The sequence below is a fragment of the Melozone crissalis genome, unplaced genomic scaffold (assembly GCF_028551555.1).
Source record: "Melozone crissalis strain CALT ecotype California unplaced genomic scaffold, PUWL_Pcris_2 ptg000016l_1, whole genome shotgun sequence".
In the NCBI taxonomy this organism is placed as follows: Eukaryota; Metazoa; Chordata; class Aves; order Passeriformes; family Passerellidae; genus Melozone; species Melozone crissalis.
The window spans coordinates 23,401,663-23,421,133 of NW_026535794.1; the positions used below are offsets into that span (position 1 = coordinate 23,401,663).

Here is a 19,471-nt window from a genome sequence, read left to right on the forward strand (position 1 = left end):
TTAAACAGTATTTTATAGGAAGGCAGATGCAAATTACATCTTGCCTTCTATAGGATATCTTCAGCTTAATTAGATTTCTGGATTTTCTCTGTATTTGCAATGTAAAGACAATGCTTGTTCCCTCAGGCTTGCTTTTAAATGATGACTCAAATAGAATAAAAATCTAAATTACTTTGATGGACACACATATTGTTGTCCCCTCAGGTACTGTGCTTGACATTGCCTTTCTTTGTGGTTTTAAATAGGCTATTTGCTGTCACTTAACTATTTTAAATAAAGACTGAGCAGGATATTATAAGTATGTGTAAGTATAAAGATGAATGTCTCAGCTGACAGTTATAGAAGTTCAGAGACAATATGCTTAGGCAAATAAAACAAGTATTAGGTTTAGCATTTTTATTGGTATGTCTGTATTGACACATAATGATTCCAGGATTTTATAATTTGCGGGTAGAGGTGCAAGTCTTACAAATAACGTGAGGCTTTAAATCCTTCAAGGAATTTGTGTGTGATGCTGAGATATTGTTTTAAAAATGCCTGTCCCTGGTAATGTTAAACCAGTGATGGCATAATTGCAGTCAAGTACCTGAAACATTTTCATCAGCTTGAAGGGAAATTGGCATAAAGCAGTTGTTTCAGTCCATATATTCTGCAAACTCCATTGGGTCAAAATATACAATTATTTACCTCTTTGGCAGCTAACAAACTTGCCTGTCTAGCACTTATATATAACTATGTATTCATATAATATGTACGGTGTTGTATTTAGAGATGTTGAGGAAAAGGGTAACCAGTTAATATTTCCCTATGTAGTACACATGGCCTCATCTTCTCCTGTCTGGTTTAAAAGATGTCTTTCTCAGTTTTTCCACAATTGAAGGCAAGCAATAAATCTTAAATACATGGCCCCACATATAATTATGTTTCTGCTGGAAGCTACTGCTGCAGCCCTGTCCATGACTGGAAATAGGAATTGATTTATGTGTGTACTGTGTGGTGCTTGCCAAGCTGTAAAATGTGCTATTGCAAACTGAGGTACAAGATTTGCTCCTGACTCTCCCTGTGCTGTTCCTCCTGGCACAGACTACTGAAATCTGTACTCCTGGCTGTCTGTCCTACAGATGTTGCAGCCTTTAGAGATAGTTCATGGTCAATTGGAACATCTGGATTGCTTCCTTCAGCAGGAATTCTAATGGGTCAGAGCAACTAGCTGACCCTACCAGTGATATTTTTTTGTGTTATGATCTTCATTCTGATTTATGTCCCTTTCTGTCTGGTACAGGGCTATTTCCACCAGTCTTTTTTCTTACCTTCTTGGTTCTTCTGGGCTTTTGTTTGCAGTTGTCCATAAATGGACAACTCTGGTTTTGTAAATTCATAATTTAGGTGTCTTTTTATTTGTGCAATTCAGCATGTCCTGTGAAAATATAGCTACTCTTAGCTTCTTATAATATTTGAAATATCACCTTTATTTTAACTTTGTGTTTTACTCCATATTACCACATTCCCAATAATGCACATAAATTCATCTTTATGGCTTGATGCATTTATTTTATAATTGAGTTTGTTTACTGTAACTCCTATTACTGGTAGAATAAGTAGAGCAAAGGCTTGCATCTGTCATGCCTGCATTGCTTGTTTGCATCCCTGCCTTAAAAATAAATCTATTAATGAAAGCTGATTTGCTTCTTAATTAGTGATGCTGCCTTGAGATAGCTTTTGAGAAAGCTATCTTGAGAAGTCTTTTGAGAAAAGCATCCTGAGTTTTTTCTCTCTGCCTTTTTTCTTCTACTTGCAGTGTTAGAGGTAATATTGATTTGCATGAGTATTTGACAGAAAAAAACCCTCATCTTTGGCAATATAATAAGACACTTGCACCTGACCCACTGTTCCTTAGTCCAGGAACACCAGTCTGAATGACAACACATTGTCAACCAGACAAAAACTGTTCCTGTCTCTTAATTGCTCTCAAAATCTTTTACTTCAGGCAACTTGGAAGCCTCCTGTAGTCTGCTGTGACCAGAGGGGGAAGGAACTCACAATTTGTTCTTATTCTATCTGATATTGCTGCACTGATTTGTTCTTTTCCCTGGGCACCTTTTCTCTTCCTAGGGCCAAAAAGCGTTAAGAAGAAATAGGCAGACCCTCTTGTTGAGCTTTGCATGCAGGCAACAAGAATATTCAGCCTCTTCCCAGGAGCCTTCGAGACTTCAGCTCTTACCCATCTCAATTTTAAGTCTTCCTTTCTCCTAGGAAGCAGGGTACAGCAGTTTTCTGGGCATAATGGATGGATATTTTTGAAGCGAAACCTTAACTAACTAAGCCCTACCCCCACCAGAATATTTTAAAACATGTTTTATCACTCCAATACTGAGTCACAGTATGTGGCAAAATGTGGATAGGGATTTGGGTACTAAGTTTCCTAGGGCAGTCCAATAATCTCTGTAAAAATATGCTTATGTTTCAGCAAAAAAATATAATTAATTTTTCTAATAACTTAAAAAAGATATTTTTAAAGGAATGTATTAGATAGTAATTAGTGACACATAGAGGGATGCTGCAACACTTTTCTGTGCTATATGTTCAAGAAGAGATCAGTCAACTTTTGTAGCAACCATATAGCTAAAAAACCCAGATATGATAAAAATACTGGATTTGTTAAATCAAGGATTTAATGGTGGTCTCCATAACATTGGATTGAAAATGTTGAAATACACACTGGGTGTTAAATGATATTATCTGAAATCTCTGGAACTTAGTAATTTATGATATTCATGTATTCCTTGCTGCACTGTAGTACTGTGAGCATTGTCCTTAACTAATGGTTGCAGTTGTTAAAGTTGAATCTGTTTTTGTCAGATGAGTAATTTTGGCATTTAATAACTAATGTGAAAATTAATAATCTGAGTCGAAGCCATAGGGTAGTTGTCATCTGATGTCTTCTGTAAGCATTAATATTTATCACTGCACTGATTTCAGCTTTAGGATGGTCTGAAGCACAAAGGGTAGGGAGGCGTTCAGACCGTGCAAGGATTGGGCAGCCCCTGTGTTGTATCCATATGAGGTTTACTGCACTAAAGTGAAGCTGCCTGAGCTTTGGCAGTAGCAGAGTGTTGCACACTGCCTCTTGCTAAGCAGTAGCTACATTTATTAATAGTAAGATACAAACCCATGTGCTTGTTAGAAAAACATAATAGCTGAAAAGTAGGATAAAACAATGCTGTAGGTTTTAGGTTGCAGTTATGTTAATGTAAGCTTCCCTAGCATGTTTCTGTTTTCTTTCCATTGGGTGATTGTATCAATATCTGTGGCATGGGCAGGAGGTTTGTGCTTCCCCTTTTCTGTGGGGAAGCATTTGTTGGATTGCAGGGGCAGTCCTGCATCCCCATGTGGCAGAGTCATGTTACATGGTGTAGGGGAAGCTGTGGTGTGTGAGCACCTGGGTGTAACTAGAGAGAGGTGTCCAACCAGGAGGTTGGGTGCCATAGAAGTAAGGTGCACAAGAAGTAGACAATGAAACTGTGGTAGTAGATCCAGCTGTGATAAATTTTCATGTCACTGACTCACTGGGGTTTGAAGAAAACAGTCTTTGACTTTAAGGTGAAAACCTGCTGTGGTAGGCCTTTTAAATTTATCTATTGTTACTGGAAGCAAATCGAAACTAATGGCATGCTTTTGAAATCTCTCTCCTACTCACTAAAATTGGCCATGCTGCTGATGTGAAGTTAAAAGTGTATTTCAGCAGATATGTTAAGTAAGAAGTGATGCTGTTTAATGTGGTTGAGAAGGTGCTATTTTTCATTCCTCATTCAGTGAACAAGCAGGTGTGCAGCAGACAGAGTAATGTTATGCCAAATTAAGGTCGTCTTTTACACATGGCATTGAAAATTGATTATTTAAATTAGACTTTTTCGTTATAAGGCATTAAATATAGCATCAGCATTTCACTCTACTTCATGTCAGTCTTGTCACTTAATGGTTTGATAATATGCACAAGTGTGAACGGTTAATGCAGGAACTTCATTAGCATGTTAAAATCATGCTAGAAGAATGTCACTTTCATAAGTGCACTTGTAATTTATTGTCTCTGTGGTCTTCATGATTCACATAGGGCAAGAACACATGTATATTGTAGGGAGAACACGTCAAGATTTTTTAAATCAGTGAGGCAACAATTATCACTCTGACCTACTTCAGCATGGAAGTGTGCTGATCAAAGGTAACAAAGCAGATTCAATTGAATTGAATTTATTTTTACTTTTGCTATTCAGAAGTAAAAACCTGAGTCTTCCACTTACTGAACCTTAGCAGATGACTACAGCTGATCATAAAGGAATGTCTTTACACTCAGTTAATTAAGCACACCTTCCTCATTGCAAATGACTATAGTAGTACCCAGAGGGGACAAAAAATGATTAAAACAGCATCAAAGAGAATAGAAGTTAGCAAATTAATACATTCCAATCTCTTTCCTTTGCAGTTCTGCTGGAAATAAGTGGAAAAATCTGTATATATAAATTTTTAAGCGATGATGCAATAAATATTTCCAGTGACTGTATCATATGTATTTCTGTGTGACGTTGCCTTGGTAGGACTCTAGACTTGTGTGTAAGGAATGCAGGAGCAAGTTAGAAGCCTTTATAAAAGCACTGGATTGAAGTGGACTGTTTTAAAATTCTTTTGGAGGGAACTCAGTTGATTCCAGGGAAGGCAGATATGAGGAACCTTTTTGTGAGATAAATCTTATTATAATCCTGAAAATCCTGCAGTTTCAAATACCTAATAATTTTTAATTCTTATTTTCCTTATTCATGCGGATACAAATTTGTCTCAAGTCAGTTCTTTGTTCCTGGAACTTCTTCTGACAATTTAAGCAACAGAGTCTGCAAAACTTTGACCTAAAAAGTGCAGTATTTCCCCAGGTATTAGAAGTGAAAAGCTCGATTTTATCTTGTGGTTATTATCCTGGTTTAGAAGAGGGAAATGAATAGCAAACCAAGAGTGATAAAAAAGATTGTGCTTGATGAGGTTTTGACATCCCAGCAGAAGTCACAGAGGGACATTTCTCATTGCTTCTGTGATAGTGCATATTACCAGGTAGGTTTTTTCTAATATAATGTTTTGAAACAAGTAGTTCTAAGATTCCTGAACAGTTTAGTGAGCCCAAATGGGAACTGTGTTTGGTTCTGTTTATTTCCAAGGCTGTGAGATGGCACTGTAGTGATTTGTTACCTCCTTTTGCCATTTTAAATAGCCAAAAATGTACATAGTCCTCTGGATGATAGGGAGAACTTCACTGATTGCAAGCATGAGATGGCATGTCCCAAATTTGGTTTCTTTTACTGGTATTTTTAGATTTGATGGCCTAATAGGACTAAATATGATTTTATTGATGCTGAATACACACTTGGGAATTCAGATGACTCTGTGATACACAGACAGTGTACTTTGATACATAGGGCAAGCAGGAACATTTGTGTAATCAGTGTTGGGTGATAATAAAGCCTGTGTGGTATCGTGTATTTTTCAAAAGTAGCTATACTAATAGAGGAGTGTGAGTTTGCTAAGGAAAGATTAATTCAGGTTTGCTTTCAGTTTTTTTCTGAAATCATGTTAAGTCCTGTTTCAGGTTATCTCAGCCTTTTTGCAGAGTTTTGCTGCCAAGAGAGCAGAACCAAGAGTTTCGTGCATCCTCTGTAAACTAAAAAGTTCTTTGTAGCTTTCTAGTTCTATGCAGCTTTCTACTTCTGTATCCAGGGCCAGGTCCTCTATTCCCAAAATACAACATGAATTAAGGGAGCTCAAATTAAGAAAATAGTTTAGAAATCCCTCTTTGCCATCACGGAAAATCCTAAAAAAGGCCCCCACAGGCATCATTATTCTGTCCTTTTGGCAAGCGTCCTCTCTGTCATTGGGGTCCTCAGTGCCTCAGCAGAGTCTGTGTGGAAATGGTACATTTTCCAGAGATTCTCCCTAGGCATATTGTGGATTTCTGCTTCTCACTTACCCCAGTATCCTTTGCCAGTAACTCCATTACTCTCTGGTAATGGAGGGCAACTGTGTGGAGTCATCTGAGTGCTTTACACACGATACTTGTACACAAGTATTCTCCTTCATCCTTAGAGTGGAAAGAGCTTTCTGAACCTAAGTCAGACTGTGTCAGCTGCTCTCAGTCCCACCCTTTAGATGTGTTTTGCACAGCCTGTGTCAGTGTCTAACTCACAAGCTCCTTCAGAGACCACCAGACAGTGAATCATTCTGCAGCTCGTGGGCCACCAGGCAGCCACTGCATGCCTGCATGTAAGGCTCTGGGTTGTGCACTCACCCAGACTCGTTCAAACACCAGGAAAGCTGGGCTCTTCATCCACATAGCTACAAGTCTCTCAGAAAATGTTATATTCTAAAACTACCGTGGGCATTTGGTCAAATGTTGCATATAGCTCAAATGGTTATCCAGGCATTACACTTGAAGGACTGTGTAGGTGCTAATTCACCCCTTTGAGGGCTTTCTCTTGTATGTTTTAAGAACTGCTAATGTTCTTTTAATATCACAGTCCATAAACCCTGAATTAGCTTTGACCTGCATGCATTTTTCTTGCTGACAATGAAAAGTCTTTATTAAAATATGTTGCTCATTAAAGTGAGAGCTGCATAACAGTCAGTGAAAAAAGGTATTTTTTAATGGCTGAAAGAAATAAGCAAGACTTGAAGCCACAAGTGTTAAGTTTTTTTTGTCTGAATGTAGTGTTGAGCTTCCTAATATTAAACTTTGCTGAAAACCTGACTTCTAGAGATAAATCCCTGTCCTGTTTTCTGTCTTTTTCAACACAGCGACCTTGGGTGTTTTGTGAGCTTAATTTCATTATCAAAACCTTTGTTCTTATTAATAAACTAGAAACTGTACACAAACGATGTCTTAGTTTATTTATTGCAGGTTATTCAATACCTATACAGCCTTGTGTGTGACCATTCAGGTATTAAAATTACCAACATAAAAGCTAACGAGTTGTGAATCTGTCTTGATTTTACCATCACAACCAACCTGTTGAAATACATGGTGAATTTGCCATTGACTGCAGCTGCCATCCTGGGGCCTTGGGAAATGGCAGTTCCGTTGCCTGTACAAAACTCCCTGAAACAAACCCAGGCTGAGGTTTCATGGTGATTGGAATTGAGTGAGGTGGTGGAAGGATCAAGTAAATGAGCATATGACCATGATAGGAGGTATGTCAATTTCAGACTGGGTATATGGGTAAGGATTGATGGTTCCTCATATAGGATTCATTTTTGTTCTTGAGAAGTTAATGCAGACAATGCGGAAAAAAAATGAGTTTCCTGGAGAAGGCTTTCCTCAAGATCAGGGGTGTGAACTTGACTGTGAGAGGGCAGAAGTGCTTTGTGAGGAACCAGAAACATTTTTTTCCAATTAATCTTTTCTTTTTGTGGACTGAGAAACCGTTGGAAATGGAGAGGCCTCCCTTGGTGTTTTCTCATCCCAAGAAATCTCAAAGGGCCAGTGGTTTGCAGAATGCTTTGCTGCCAGATGTTAGGCTTGTGTTCACATTTAAATTACCAAATTTAAAATCTTTTTCACATTTAAATTACCAAATAAAAACATAGGGGAAGAGAAAAAGAGAAAGCAAAAAAACCAATATTTGAGTTTACCCTGTAATGAATTCAGGAAGATTTTTTTCCCCCCTTCTCTTCCATGCGCCACCTCCAAGGTGTGAGTGAATTAATTAACTTTTGGGGAAGTACTTAATGAGTACAGCATGTCCACAAGTTTGGAATAAAACTACATTCCAAAGCTGTCCTCAAGAGCAGATGTTTATTCTGTTTAGCTGTGAAGCTGTTGGGCATTTTTTTAGCACATTATGTCAAATCATTTGACTCTCTTCACTAAAGCCAAATGAAAGTCATTAATAAATATATTTTGAGTTATTATAAAGATGACAGGGCTGTAAGCTACCATGATAATTGAAATTTCTTTGCATATTTAAAAATAATGTTTGAAGTTAAATGCTATTGATTTAGCCTGGCAAACTTGTTATTTTGCCCATCTTTTTATTTTAAAAGAATGTATTATTTTGAAGTAATTTAATAGAATTAAATTGATATTTTCAGGCTGTAATGAAAGCTATTTCTGTTTCTTGCTCTTATTAAAATAGTTTTTATGTACCATGAATTCCACTTTAACCACAATTCAGAAAGGAATGTGCATGTTACTTATGACTTTCCTGCTATTCTTTGTTCCTGTATTTTTCTCTTAGGTTTCCTCAGCGCATTGTTAGGCCCTACCCTGGCAAGAAGGTGATTGATATGGCTCTTTGTGCCCTGGCTAAATAGTTAAACATAGAGTGCATTGTGTCTGCACTCAGGGAAAAAATGAAATGCAATTAAATTCATTTCACCTTCAGTAACATGACATTTCTGTTTCTTTCATGTCAGCCTTTATTCTCTTCTATAATCAGATTTTGTAACCCTTTTTATAATGTCTCTTCACTTCAGTAATCACTGAATAGGATGCTTGTGTTGCAAGTTAATTAGAAATTCTCGTGTGCCTGAGTTGACTTTTCCCCAATCTTTGGTGTGGTTTACCAAGTCTTCCTAGAGAGCACATTTCACTGTCCTCTGAGCTGAGAGGCACAGAGTCCATACCTGCTCTTGAGTCCTACATGTTTAGCTTTGAAGGGCATTTTTGTGTTCACATCTAGAAACTGAAGTATTTCTTAAGCTATATCAGGGAAAAGGAAGGGTCTCTGCATTGGGACAGGTTCTTCATAACTGCAAAGAAAACTCCTGGGAGTTCATTCACCCTTTGTGTTGACAAAACCCATGATGGGTAACACAGCCCTTCCCAGCAAGTGTCTGAAATGATGCAGGAGAATGATGCATATGAGAGATGGAAAGGGGAGGACAAAAGATCCTCTTCCTCCAGCTCTTTGTTCATAATTGTAAATTACAGCATACACAATAATAATGCTTAGCTTTAGGAGTAAGCATTTATAGAGTCTGGGGAAGGACTCTAAGAAACCAGGAGATGGTGAGCTGGGTTTCTATCTAAAATTACCTTAAAGACTATTGCAAGTAGGTTTCAAAAGTCATCTTTAGGTTCAGTGAGAGTTATTTCCTAATGAAAAATACATAAGAAACTCCCATTTAAATAGACTTCAAGGGATAAAATCTATTTTATTGCAGATTTCCTTGGGTACACAGGCATTATTGTTATACTATTAATTTCTTCTTTGTTTTAGCTTCAGTGTTCCATCCCCCAGCCTTATCTCCCCATCCCTATGCACCCTGTACTGTTGTTGCCTATAATTAGTGAAGATACACATCTGTCTTCAGGCTACCACCTAATCTCTAAGGCCATATGGGTAAATGGAATATAATTATAATTTGGTAGAACCAAGCCTTCTGCACATGGTTGTATTGCTCTCATTCTTTTTAAAGCAGTCAAATTGAATCTATGACATTGGAGGCTGGGTTTAGTCCTTGCAAAGTAAGTATATTTCAGATGGAAATTTCGTTGTGTTAAATTTGGGTGGGATTTAGCCAGTTTGGGAGGAATTCTGACACAATGTTACCGCAATGTGCAAGCACCCTGCATATCATGAAGAAATCACCTGTGGTTATATGCAAAATATTAACAGAGGTCATTTTTTGTCCCCCTCTTTTTCAGTTATTTTTATTTCAGTTGCTGCGAGGACTGTCTTACATCCACCAGCGTTACATTTTGCACAGGGACCTGAAACCACAGAACCTTCTGATCAGTGACACGGGGGAGTTAAAGCTGGCAGACTTTGGTAGGCAAGCAGTTAATTACAAGTATCTTATAATGTTGTAGGAATGTCAGACAGATGGTTCCATTGATTTCTCTTCCCCCCCCACCCTATTCCTTAGACACACCTTCTTCATTGTAGATAATTGCACATTTTTCTCTTGAGTGAAGAAATTGATTATGGTCAACAAAATGCTTGATTAAAAGGGAGCAAGTGAAAAACAAATACCTACTCCAGTTCTCTCAAGGAAGATAATGCTGAAAGTATTTCCATTTTATTTACCATGAGACCTCTGAATTAGAATTAAAAATCTTAAAACAAAAAAAGGTAGAGAGAGATCTGAGCTAATATAAACTGTATGAAAAGCACAATCATTTTATGGAAGCAGCTTGAGAGTTGTGAGGTCTGGATTAACGTTCATTAAATGGTCATTGCAAGAGACTGAAGGACACAAGTGTTCCCTCTGTAGAATAAAGGACACTAGGATCACCTGGATTGCTTTCAGTATCCATTAGTTCTTTCTGGGGAAGCCTTACATGGAATATAAAGTCAGGATAAATTATCCACTGAAGTCTCAGCCTTTGGCCTATTTTTAAATTTTTAAGCCGTTTCTAGTGGCTACACCAAGGCAAGTACTCTTTCCTCTGAAAACCATTGTGAATGCAGATGTGGAAAATGGCAATATTTTTCTTTAGTGGTTTTCACAAAAGGTTGTAGGAATTTCTTTCTTTCCTGTAGGTCAGCTTCTCAGTTACTGATTCCAGCAGTACTTTTGAAGTAAGCTGAAAATGTGACCTATTGGCTTTTAAAAAATGTCTTTTATTTTATGACTGCTATCCACATCATGCTTCACATTTCATGCAGCAGCAGTAATGAGGAAGCCTTGTGTGCTAATTGGCAATTTCACTGCTAATGTAGTCGTGAGGTTTTGTCTTTTAATTAGCGTTACTGCAATTAACAGCTCAGTGTATATTTGCTATGCTGGAGAAGGGAACAGGACTTAAGGTGGACACAGTCCACAAGGACTTGGTTGGCCTTTGAATTGTAAGGCAATTATAGAAATAGAATTAGAAGCACTTGTCTCCTGGTTTACGTATGATTCTTTGCTGTCATTTTTCAAAACTTGCTGTTTTTTGAAATAAATGGATAAAAACCCCATTCCTGCATGTTGCATTTTATTGTGAGGTTTCATATCTTAAGGATATGAAACAGGTGCATCATTCAGTGTTCTTGCACTGAAATATGAGTTAACCCTCTGTTGAAGGTGCTGTGCTGTTTAATAGTTTTGTTGTATAATTTATATGCAGAGAGCCCTATGAACTAATCTGACTTCCAAGTATCCCCATACTATAAATTTTTCGGGAGATTGTAACAATGGTTCTCTAGCTTTGGTGGATGCTGGGAACCATAAAAGATCTCACAAATTCTTTTGTATGTAAAATGTTTCCTACAGTGTGGGGGTGGATTGCTGAAGCTCTATGGCTTGTGTGGCTGGGGAGAGGGAGGCTGCAAACTCTTTTGTGTGTTTTTAAGAAAAAAGAAAACAACCTGCCCTTTACCAGCACTATCAAATGCATTGCTGGAGGTGTGAACCAGTTAATGAAAAGTTCAACTCAGACTCGAGTTGACTCTGGTTGTGTTGCCTGGTGGTGCCAGAGTGCAGAGGACAAGGTGGGATGATGGTTTATGCCTTGCTGTAGTAGGAAATGTAATTATCTATCACTTCTAATGGAATTGTTGCCTCATTGTAGCACCACGCTGAATAGCCCAGTGATGACATGAAAGGCAGGATTTTCACAGGTTTGTGTTGGCAGGAGTTTATGGTTGACCATTGTGCATGGTTTTGATAGAGGAGGGACTAGAAATGTATAAGTACAGCCAGAAAGAAATACACAGTGGTAGAGACATGAATATATAATATTGTGCAGAAGATATTTTTTCCCTTTTAAGTTTGCCTTGGCATAACAGAAACATCTGTGTAATCTACTCTTATACAGGGACAGAAGATTATATATCTCCTTTTTTTTCTTAAAGCTGGATTTTCCTTCATGGCTCATGACCTCATAAAACTGAGAACCAGATGGGTTAAATTTCTCTTCCGAGAATCAAGATGAAAAATTAGAAGTGTTGAGGTCAAAGTCTGAAAGGTCATGACCCCTTTCACTGGGATCATGAGAAATAAGAACACACCTGTGTGCTGTCCGTGTGCCCCTGTGCATATTTACTATTTAAATGCTGTATTATTGTAGCCCATCCTCCAGCTTCCCAGTATGAAAGACTCTTCTTAAACAAGGTGTAAACTACAGTCCTATTTCTCTTTATGCTTTTCTCCCACAAATGACTGATTTGCAATAATGTGCTTGGAAAGGAAGTCAGTTTAGATTGTATACTTGATTAATTATATGAGGAGCAGTGTGAAAATTAGAAAGATGGTTGCTTTTCTTTCAAATGCACTCAAGGCAGGAGAGAACCTATCAAGAAATCAGTGACTTTGCTAGCACAATAAATATAAAATCCTAGAGCAAAGGCCTTTTAGTCTCTAAGGACAAGACCTTCAGATTTTGGCTTCATAAGTTTACCAAAAATATCAGCATCATGTCTGAAGTTTTTCATTTGGCGTCAGGCTTATTTAATCTCTTCACTGTAGGATATCAAATACTTAAAAGCGGGCTGGTGGATCATAATTCTTGAATAAACAAGGTAAAAGAGGCTATTCATGTCTGCCAGTGCGTTGCACTGTGGCTGAAGTGGAATCTGTGAATAACTGTGGGCATGTGTTTTTCTGTAGCAGGACTCCCAGACACACACATTTCACTGTGTGGGAGTGTCTTTGTTCAGAAGAACAGCAGTTTGCTTTTCTGTTCATTGTGCTCTAGCTGATAGGAAATGAACGTTTATGAGAAGACTCAGCGGTCAAATGAAAAGGGAGAACAGAAAATAGAGGCTTTATCAAATTAAAAATGGATGAGCTATAAAAAATGGCTTTATTGAGAAGATATAATAGGGGAGACTACATCTCGAGTCATTGTTGCTGTGAAAAATAGTCCTTGAACATCATACCTGCATTCTTTTTGAAATCTAATTAAGATTCCAGAGGAAAGTAAAGTATATTAGGAGTTCTTATGGAATGAAGTGCAAGAATTATTTTTGATCCTATGGTGTGAATTTGGCTGAGTTTATTTCCCCTCCTGCATATGTCAGTCTTAAGTAGAAATACAATATTTTAAACCTCTAATGAGTAATGGCATAAGAAATTTGTCTCAGACTTCAGCAGAAAGACTCATAATCCTCAGGGGCGCCACCCCCTGAGCTGGTAGGCATGGACAGGGAGCAGACCAGAGCCCCTGCAATCCAGAGGAAGTAGTTAGTGCCATTCAGATCCTCACAAGTCTGTGGGTCCAGATGGGATTCATGTGAGAGTATTGAAGAGGCTGGCAGAAGAGCTCACCAAGCCACTTTCCATGATTTATCTTTGCTCCTGGGTAGCTGGGGAGGTCCCAGATGATTGGAGGTTAGCAAATGTGAAACCCATCTACAGAAAGGGTTGGAAGAAGGATCTCTGGGGGACTACAGGCCTGTCAGTCTGACCTCAGGAAGGGGGCTGTAAGCATCATAGAGTCCAACTTCTCACCCTTCCCAGGACAAACCCAAGAATCACACCATGAGTGTACTGGGAAAGCCAACTGATGTCATTGTCAGACTGCTCTCTGTGATCTTTAACAGACTGTAGTTTGAGGGAGGTTCTCAATAACTGGAGAAAGGTTATTGTTTTATCCATTTGCAAGAAGGATGAGAAGGAAGGTCTGGAGTACTGCAGCTGGTCAGCCACTATCCCATAGGAAATAATGGAATGAGGCTTCTTGTAGGTGTGAAGAAAGTGTTTGCCAGTTTTAGTCAAGGTAAATCATGTTAGATCCATGGGATTGGCTGCTGTAATGGAATGAGGAGCTCTGCAGTGCCTTAAGAGTTGGTTACCAAGAGCCTGGTGGTGCCCTTGGGTGCACAGTGGGAGCATGAGGGATAATGGTCATAAGCTGAACACACAACTGGCTATAAGGTAAGAAATGTTTGGTATGAAAGTACTTCAGCACTGGAGCAGCCCAGAGATGTTATCAAATCTCTGTTTGCTTCCCTTACTGGACGAAGCCTTGAGCAATCTGGCAGATTGAACTAGGCAAATTATTCTTGTGTTGTTCTGTGATTCACTAAATACCTTGCTTGTTTTGTTTCTTAATGATTGGAGATTGGTATTTAGTTATTGTATATGCTGATATAAATCAAGATTGGCTAATCAATTATGTTTGCATGCAGATTATCATACTTGATAAACTCCAGCACCAAGTCCCTAAATAGCTGACAATAATCAGGCAGGAGATGAGTCCCACCTTCTGTGTGGGACTTTCCAAGAAGGATTTATTCTTTTCCTGCCTTGTTTCTTATTCTCTGAAAAGATCCTCTTGCAATCTGATATTCTGACACCTCCAAGAACAATGTCGACCTTTATTCTAATCATAGCACAGTTACTTTTACATATTCTTTAGTTAAAATAGTCTTTTGCTTTCTGGGTTGAAAAATACATGTTATACTTGTTATTAGATATTTTCTGATAAAAGATTTACATAGCTTTGAGGTGACGCCACCCACATTTCAATGCACTGAGAATATCATCAGGTCATGTGTGTCAAGAACAAAACATTTAGACATGACTAGCATGTGACACAGTAAAAGCACTTCTGAGGCTCTGAGAGAAAGTGGCCAAGTCACTAGTAGGGCCCTTGGCCTGCTTCCCCTCTGAGATAGCCAGCCTGCTGCTGGGGTTTGCTTCTCAGGGAGTTTCTCATTTGTGAATCTTCTCTGCAGCTGTATTTCCCTGTCATTTCTTCTGTTAGACCTGCAACAGAAGTAAGCTACTTGAAGTGGGTGAATGGGAAGTTTGAAGACCTGTTAGGTCTCTGGGATTGTGCAGTTATTATAAGTGCAAGTGCTTCTGTGTAATCACATCTTTTACTTAGATGCCATTCTTTTTAGTGTGTATAATGCCTTTTTCTCTGTGCTATGGCTCTAAGACAGGGTGTATAAACTATGCAGGCACCTGCCTAGCCTTAGGCACCTACATAGCAGGCACACAAGTGCAAAATACAATTTCAAAGTATGAAAAAGCAGGTCTATAAGTATTGTTATGTTGAGTATATTTTAAAGGATAGGAAAACTTGATTATTCGTAATTTTCTAAACTGAAAAATTTAGAAAATACTTGAATAGATGCTTCCCCTCTCTGCCCCATTTTTGGTCATTTTTAGTCCTTTAAAAAAATCTTCAAACTGCAGTAACACTACCAATAAATTCCAGTATTGCAAGGTGAGTTGACAAGGAGCATCAGGTACTTAGTGCTTTAATGCTTGTTTCTGTAGTATGAGAGTTGCTCTTTCTCATCTGTGGGAATGGGCTTTGGAGTAGAAAAACAGCATGACATCTTCATGAAAATGTCTTTTATTTAGTCTCTCAAATAACACTAACCCTGAAGCTTTTCCCAACTACTTTTTATTGTCTTTGGGGATCTCTGGATGAGTAAGGATCTGCAGGAGGTCTGTATTGTGGTGGAAATCCTGCCTTAAGCTTTCAGAATTTTGTTAATATAAAGTCCTCTGATGTTGTAAAAGAATCAAGTCAATGTGATTCAACCATGCATCCTTCTAGATACATAGAATGATAAATAATAGATAGCAGGAGCAAAGACTTGAGGATTAAAATAAAGGGAATTATACTCAATGGACTTGCAGTTTAAAACTGCAGCTGAGTATGAGAGGATGTTTCCATGCATTTCCAAATAGATTTTTCTGTGGAGAGCATGACAGTGGTATGTCATGAGGGACAAGGTTATTTCTGTATAGCTTACTGTTAAAATTGCTAAAACTATGTTGACAAGTTGAAAAAAAAGTAGTTTTTTTTTCTTCACAGTAAGAATCCCATAAGGGTTTCTTTATAATGTACTGTATAAAATTCATATGAAAATTGAATAGCATCAAAGATTGCTTGCATGGATAACTGCGATGTTTTCCCGTGTAAATGTTCCACAGAGTATCAGTTCTTGGAGATGCTGATATAATGAGTTGTCTCAGTGCTCAAAGAGCTGGTATGATATTGTTGGGGATTTGATGGAACTGTTAGCAAAATTCCTCTGAGAGTGCCTCTAGTTATATAGGCTGGCTCCCTTTGGTTGCCTGGCATTAAGTGAGACTGATCTGGGGAGCCTGACACAGCCTTTGGGGTGAGTTGTAGGAGCTGCCCGGTCAGTCCTGAGGCTGCTGGCCCAACACAGCTCCTGCCCCCACAGCAGCCCTTCTGCAGGCTCCAGAGAAGGGCTAGGAGCTGTCTGGGTGCTGGTTATCAGAGGCTGCTGCAGGTAAAGAAAACCAGCTTACCCCAAACATAGGTACGCAGATCCCTCTAATATCCTGCCTGAGTTGAACATGGTAAGAAAAGACATTTCTGTCCCATATTCCTGTTGGAGATTGCTGTTACTCCAGGTACAGCCTGTTCCTTTTTGATAACAGCCTTTGAAATTTGAAGAATTGGTTTGTTTACCCCTCAGGAAGGACAGTAGTGGGCTTCTTTGAGGACTCTAGTTGTATTAAGTATCAAGAAAGGAAAATTACTTCAGTGACAATGTTGTGAAGAAACTGAAAAAAAAAAAAAAAGAAGTGAGAATCTGGAAAGTGAACCCCAAAGTGCTCAAACCGGAGTCAGGTTGCAGGCCTTTATAAAGTACTTAATAAAGCAGTTATTTTTGTAATGAGCTGTAAATGCCTCATGTTCCATGGAGAGCAGAAGCTGCTGTTGCTGTGTACAGTGGCAGCTGGGGCAGCAGAGCAGACTGTGTGTGTTTGTCCTGGAATAGCCTCGATGGCCTGTTACTGAGTCAGGGTGAAAAGCCCTTGCTGTCCACATTTTCTACACCCAGGCAAAGTAAGGCCAGAGCTCAGGAGCAGAGGTTATAGGTAGCTATGGCACCCTCAAATCTTTTTCTTGGAGGAAAAATAAATGATGTAGGCTGCAAAAGCTGTGGGCACTGTGGACCTAGAGACATGTGGCAGGCTGCCATGTTATTTATTCTGCTTTCTGAGGATAATAGGCTTTCCCTGCACCCCCAGACCTTTCTCCTCAGTTTCTAATGCTGTAACTGGCTGCTGTCAGGGAGTAGCCAAAGCTGCATCCTTCCCTTTCCCTCCCAGGAGCAAGGGCTTCATATGCTGTGCTTGTCACCTTCTGCTGTGATGACCAGACCTGTGGTGAGATGGGGAGGGAGATGGGTGGGTGGCAAAAGGTTTCAAACAACAGCAGTGCAAAGGAGTATTCTGGCATTTGGTCTAAAGAATTGTTTCAGAGGTGAAGATGCAAGAGAAGGTGTGGTCTGGTGCTGCTGGAAATGTTTCTTTCTTCTCCTATTTATTTGTTTTGTTGTCTCATCATGGATCTCCATCTAATTTGCTTCATATATCTGATGGCTTTATTGAGGTAGCAGTTAAATCTATACAAAAAATTGCCATGTGAGAGTCAGCACAGTAAGAATCTCTTATGGGCAGAAAATGGATTTGATAATCTATGAGGAATAGATTTGACATGAGTTTACTATCTGGAGACAGCAATTGCAAAAACTGTAGGGAGATTCAGCTGTATTCAACTAGGACTTTAACTTCTCTCTGCCGGTTGTTAATACAAAGCAGAACCACTTATTAAATTTTTGTCTATGCCAGTCTTCACTGATTGCTATTTAACAATTGAAATTAAAAATCTTTAAATAGGAGGATTTTCAGCTTTTACTAAGGCAGATGCTGTAACTTAAGCTCTTCCCACTAAGAAGCCCTATGCAGGATTATTGACTGAAAATGTTTTATTTTTTAAAAAGCATGAAGGACCTGGGGATTGGTGTGACTCACTTAATGGGTCCCCTGTTAAACGGATCTCAGATTACTTAGGGTTCAATGCAATTCTCTATTGTTACAAGTGAGAGTTATATCAAGCCTTTAAATAGGAGGAAAACATCTTAATTATCCATTAAGAGTAATAAAGGAAGTTGGTTATGACACCATTAAAACAACTGTGATGAAAAATCTGTTTCAGTATTTTGTGCTTAAGAAGAACATGGGATTTGAATGTCATCTGTACTGCAGCTAGCTCAGTGCTGTGTTATTATGATAATCATGATTTTTTTTTTTATTGCCTTGTATTGCCCACTTAAGTGTGAACTAGACTGCTACGTGACAGTGGCACAAAAGACTTGGAGAACTGTCATCTGCTCTCTGTGCAAAAGAGACCCGTCCATCCATATGAATCTGTAAATGTATTTTAAAAAGTATTGCTTCATTTGAAAAAAGCCTTATTCAGTCATGTGATGGTTCTCTCAGTTTTATATGAGAACATTTTCCCTTCCTACACCTCTCCATATCCTTGTGAGTATCATGGTTACAAGCACCTGTATTTAAAATATCAAGCTTTCATTAAAGCCTCATTGTTTTGAAGCTTCTTTGCTTCTTTCTGTTATGTTAGTTACAGGGAAAAAATACTATAGAAAAAGGTGCTGCCCATGGTAAAGCTTTTGAATATAGGCCTCCAGGTAGCTCCCATAGTACTCTCTATATTTTCTTTCTTGGTTTGACTATGATTTTGTTTTATGTTTTTTTATTTATGAGAACATACTGTATTATATAGTGAGAAAATTATGCCAACTTTTAAAATTATTTTAATGTCATTAGTTTGTTAATAGTTATGCAGATTTATTTTACACAGGAAATAATCAGCTGTGTAGATATTATAGGTTAACTGGGAAAGGTGTGGATTAAAGAAGAAAAATTCATCATCAGTCAGAACAAAAAATATTAATGTGCAAAGATTAACGTGAACAGAACTGGCAGTTCATTAAGAGAAATATGCCTTTAACATGGTCTGAAATAATTCCATAATTGAGATGGCATTTTAAAGGAACTCTGGCTCTGTAATTTATGATGTCATTTGTTTTGCCCCAGACAGTTTAAAACCTTACTTTTCTGCAACACAGTCACTTTTTATCTAGGTAATTCTTAATGTATGCATATTTTTTTAATTCTTTCTGAAAGTCCCAGTGCTGGTTGTATTAATATATTCATAGAAGCATAATTTGTCCTGATATAAATTAAAATCATGCTTGCAGGTCTACCTGCTTTAAGATGAGAGTTTCCCCTGCATCAGTTAGCCTTGATGATAGCCAGAAGTGATCAGGCACTGCTTGTCTTAGCAGTGCTTAACACTTCTCCAGCAAGTTCCATTTCCAAAAACTATACAAATAGTTATAAAATGATAGCCCAAATAGATCCAAGTAGTTACTCTTATGTATATTACAAATAACCATCTTTTGCTTGACCTTTTGGTCTTATAATTTGAAAGACCAAAGCTAAAAAACTTAAAAGTGGGAGAATCAGGAATCAGCAGCTTTATGCCTTGGTGATGTGGGAAAATTAACAGTGACTTTGCACGAAGAGAAAATGTTGCTGAGTAATTTTTGATTTACATGGTAGGGAAAATGGCAGGTTAGAGCTTCACCTGGTTAAAGGTACTCAAGCTCGTCTCCAAACTTGGTTGTATCACCTTTGGCTTTTCTGGCTCATAATATGTCAAATTATACAGCAAATATTTAGTGTAGTCATTGGAAATAAG

At 38.3% G+C, this 19,471-nt stretch overlaps 1 protein-coding gene across 6 annotated transcripts in view; it reads left to right on the plus strand.

Moving 5' to 3' along the window:
• Nucleotides 1-19,471, plus strand: part of CDK14 (cyclin dependent kinase 14) — a 344,941-nt gene that overhangs the window by 149,097 nt on the left and 176,373 nt on the right. For all 6 annotated transcript variants that reach the window (XM_054273458.1, XM_054273457.1, XM_054273460.1 and 3 more), the window contains one exon: nucleotides 9,683-9,806. In XM_054273458.1, coding sequence (XP_054129433.1) covers nucleotides 9,683-9,806 — 124 coding nt within the window. The remainder of the gene's footprint in view (nucleotides 1-9,682; nucleotides 9,807-19,471) is intronic.